Below are 4,350 nucleotides of genomic sequence, written 5' to 3' on the forward strand. Positions count from 1 at the left end.
CTATTTGCTCAAGGCACCTTTGCGTCGTGGTGCCCTTCACGAACCCTACCTGCGTGGCGTTAAGTAAAATTTGAGAGGAGCCTTCCGGGGTTTTGTGAACTGATTAGGCCCTGCTAGGCAGTCATGCTCGAAAGACTCAAACTGCGCAACTGACACTAGCCTTTTATTCGATCAACGATAAAAAGAAGATGGTGAGGTCCGCAAAACAGGATTTCGCACTGGTAAATTGATAATTATCACTCTCCCTTGTTATAATGCGGGCATGCAAATTAGTACTGGCACTTCGTTTATCCTTACAAGTTGTAAAAACTCATTTCAGTGAATTCTTTATGGCGGTGCATGGATTTTCTCCGCATATGCTGCCATTGTAGCCTGGTTGGAAAAATACCCGTTTCCATTGATAGAAAATGCGGAAGTTTAATATGCAGTCCCAGCAAATACACAAAGCATTGTGTTCGTTATAAAAAATTGAAGGTCATTCATCTGCCATGTTTTATCATGACATTTAGGGGGATTTATCTATTTAATGACCCACTGGAAATAAAATTTCAATGCCATTTGGTAAATTTATGAAGGTTGTTGCCACTATTACCTGACTTTACTGGACTGCTAATTTACGGAATTTAAACTTTAGTATGGAAAATTAGGGATAAGTTGTCCTTCTGGGGTAAAACTATCTGGTGACTTATTGCTGTTCAAAAGGTCTTGTAAAATCGTTGTCTAGCTGTAATCAACATGATATATTCCGCTTCACATTCTGTTTTTTTTTTAAAGTGACTTTACTAACGTCTTTATTACAATGCCAGCTTAACTAGCTGTAAGAACTGCTGATAATTGCTGTTATGTTTGCGAAACATCCATAACTTGGTATATTGAATGCATTACTTGAAAGGAGTGCAAATACATAATTTGTTGATCTAAACCGCTTTTGAACATTAGAACACAAGTCATACAGCTTCTTTTTGCAACACCTCAGTAGATATATCAATTTTAGAACGCCTTAACCGTCTTCCGTGTCTTTCCGTAGACCGCTTCATTAGTTGTAAAAACCTTAGAAATGTTTTCAAAATACTTTTTGATGAAGGGTCTGACAGTGTATGCTACTTATGATAAAACAAGGCTAAATTTCTCAACTTCGATACCTTAGTCATCCTATCTGACAGGTTACTTCTAAGTATTTCAGTAGAATGGTTTTTCAATGCACACGTCGATGCTATAAGGTAGCCGAAACTGCATACAGAGGAGATGGCAGACAAGCGGCTGAGACGTATCAGTAGCAATTGAGTGGCTGACTTAAGCCATTTCACTTTGTCAGGCCTTCCAGTCGTTCTATTGCCATCTTTGCTACCTTGGCATTAGTTGTCAGAAATATGTGACCTACGCGTTGGAGTGAGTTGGATTTTTCCATTTTTGGTAATTAATAGTATTCGTTGAGCTGACCTCTGCGGTGGTTCACAAACTGATGGCAAAGTAGATGAAAAAATGAGGCATCTGGGTTGTTGTGGTAGGCGATATGGTACGTGCTAAGACCACTCCGTAGTCCATAGTCCGCCTGTTTGTCTTACAGGCTTACATGTGGCTTCTTGTCACGACAGTGGCGTGGCCTCACTGCGACGTAACCTCACAGATGAGAAGGTTCCACGTGTATGTGTGTGTGTGTGTGTGTGTGTGTGTGTGTGAACTCTCTGTGTGCTTACCCCATGCCACGCGTAGCTTTAAGGTGATGCAGTCACTTTGGCCTCAGTGAAATTTTCAGGTTGCATTTATTCTTATAACTCTTCCATCCTTTTCTCCCTCTCCCTCTCTCACGTTTCAGACTAAATTTTTCGTGATCCTAACCTGAAAGACACACATTGCAAATTTTGAGAGTATGAGAAAAGTTCCACGTCACTCTCCTGGCGGTCGAGTCACGGGAATGAGTGAAGCTGTCCACACTTCAGTGCATACTAAGTCGTTGGCAACTTAAAGGACTGTCATGACTTCGCAATGTTGATGTTAGGACAAGGAATCAAAAATGCTTTAAAGGAACCCACCATTTTTCGAGTTTTGAATCGAGGCATCTTATTGGCCACCTAATCATGGCACCATCGTTCTAATTGGTAATGCCATTTCCGTTAGCCCAAATACGCTCGCCTTATGAAAATTGACTTGACTAATTTTTACTTATCAGGTCAATCTTTCTCGTACAAATCAGGTTAACCCGCCAGGATCCGCCTCCGTTAGTATCTCGGGTCCCCGGCTTCCCTTCCCTTCCCGCTTCCCCCCCCCCCCTTCAAAGCCAATGAGAAGTCGAGTCACTAGTTTAAAAAGAACCATGTTTTATTGCGCATTATGAAGGCGTGACAGTGACAGCATAGAAGCAGAATTAGCAGTGACAACTGTATACTGAGTGATTTGAAAGGCTTAGGTAATGTGCTACTCCAAATAACACAAGAACATCAACAACAACAATAAAGTAGAGAAAAACGACTACAATGAGTGCTGGATGAGAGAGACGATAATGAAAGACGAGACGCTCACATGCATACGCGGATTATTAATTGAGCAGTGTTTATTACTAGTTGACATTGACAAGAGAACACTTTGTACATTTTCACAGCCGTTGATGCATTAGTAGGGACGCATGATGATATGTTGGGGTTCACTCGGTCCAAGACGACGGATGACTAATACATAAACAGAAAGGGAGAAGAGTGAACGCTGAAAGGCGCCACTCCTCGGGTATCCGGCGATTGGCATCGCTGAAGACCGGAGAATTCACTCACAGCCACTGCTTTTATACTCGCCGTTGTGTGCGTGCATCGCCCTTCGTGGTGCATGCGTGGGTGCTCACGCGTATATGCAGACCTCCTGAGTGGCACTTACACATACCCATCAATGTCCGATCGATAGGAGTGGTGCCGTTCTGCCTTCTGATTGGTGAAGAGGGGCGTGCACGCATCAAGAGTACTCACACTTTTGTGGGGGCTGTTTGACACGTTGGCGGTCGTGGATTGGTGGAGATTTTAGATCCACGCTTGCAAACACCCAAATACACACACGCACACAGGCACGTGGATCCAGTTGACGTTGGGGTCATGTGAGATCAAAATTAACTCAAGACGAAGCTACCTAAGTAATAGGCATTGTGGTTCAGGTGTCTAAGAGAGTGAGAATCAAAGAGAGGTGGCAGTTGTTGGCCGATCAAAGCTAAGATAGGTGGGTAGAGAAGGGGGAGGTGGTCCTCCTCCTCCACCTCCTGTCCCACTTCCGCCTTCCCTTACGCTTGTCTAGTCGGAAGATGCACATCGAGGATGAAGTGCCAACTCTGTTGAGGCCTTCTTATCGGTAGATTTTGTGGTGATGAGATGTTGCCTTATGTCCTGCTAATTGAGTGGCCCTAGCCCCTCAAGGAGGAGGAGCCCAGCCATCTCGTCTGTAGTCCACCAAAGCTAAAATAATTACCATTTGTGTAGTTCATTCGTAGCGTAGAGGAGTTATTATCGGTGATTTCAGATGCCCCGACAAAGCCCTCCCTCTACCGCCGACCAAGACTTGAGATAAAAAAGTGTTGGCCATCTACAGCTGAGTCCATTCCTCTAGTAGTAACCAACTTTACGAGAGCTGAAAGATGTTTGGAATATTCCATTACGCCACTATGAGCCTATCCTCATGAGTTATCCGCCTAAGTGACTTTATTACGCACCCCATGTAGAATTGACAGTCTAGTCGACAGAGGTGAGCTACGAGAGGCATGGCACGTGACGTCTTGCAGACAAGGCTGGAGTAAACTCAAGCCATTGCTTCCATATCACTACGTTCTACCACGATTTCCTCTTCTGATATCCTGGCAAGTGTTTCAAGCTGCTAGGATCAACGAGGCACTAGGGAACGTAGAGACCAAAGCCATCCCCTCCGCCTCCCAGAAAGATTCCCAGTCCCATAGCTTAGGAGCAGTTAAATCCCTGCTTAATACAGGAACGGAGGTTCTTCCATTCTTCACACACTGGGCAGGAGAAGCAGGGCATCTACCGTTTGGTCTCCATCGCCTTACTTTTGATTTACTTTTAAAGAAGAAAAAGGAAAAAAACCGAAACTTTTTCATCGGGGCTTAGCTTATGAGAGATCGGGTGACAGAGAGGCTCTTACCACTCAAGTTGTGCGGTTCATTCCACTGCCTTCCTCGTGATTCACGAAAAGTATATCCAACTGTTTACCTACTCTATAAGGCTGAGGTTTGCGTAATTCCTTCGCCCCAGCACCCATTTTGTGCACCCTTCACTACTTCACCTTTTTGTTTTCTTCTTTCCAGCAAGTCGTATGGGCGCGCAGTGCTCCCAGACCTCCTCACAGTCAGAGGAGTCCATATAA

General features: G+C 44.3%; 1 protein-coding gene across 1 annotated transcript; it reads left to right on the forward strand. All coding sequences in view use genetic code 11, as the record gives it.

Annotated features, from left to right (window-relative positions):
* Nucleotides 1-1,482: 1,482 nt before the first annotated feature.
* EGR_05347 (hypothetical protein) lies at nucleotides 1,483-4,350 on the forward strand (the record flags this gene model as incomplete). The annotated part of the gene is made up of 4 exons (XM_024494596.1): nucleotides 1,483-1,516; nucleotides 1,568-1,644; nucleotides 2,682-2,946; nucleotides 4,292-4,350. 4 exons carry the CDS (start codon nucleotides 1,483-1,485, stop codon nucleotides 4,348-4,350), a joined length of 435 nt encoding a protein of 144 aa, XP_024350923.1.

This window comes from Echinococcus granulosus, assembly GCF_000524195.1.
Source record: "Echinococcus granulosus chromosome Unknown EG_S00039, whole genome shotgun sequence".
In the NCBI taxonomy this organism is placed as follows: Eukaryota; Metazoa; Platyhelminthes; class Cestoda; order Cyclophyllidea; family Taeniidae; genus Echinococcus; species Echinococcus granulosus.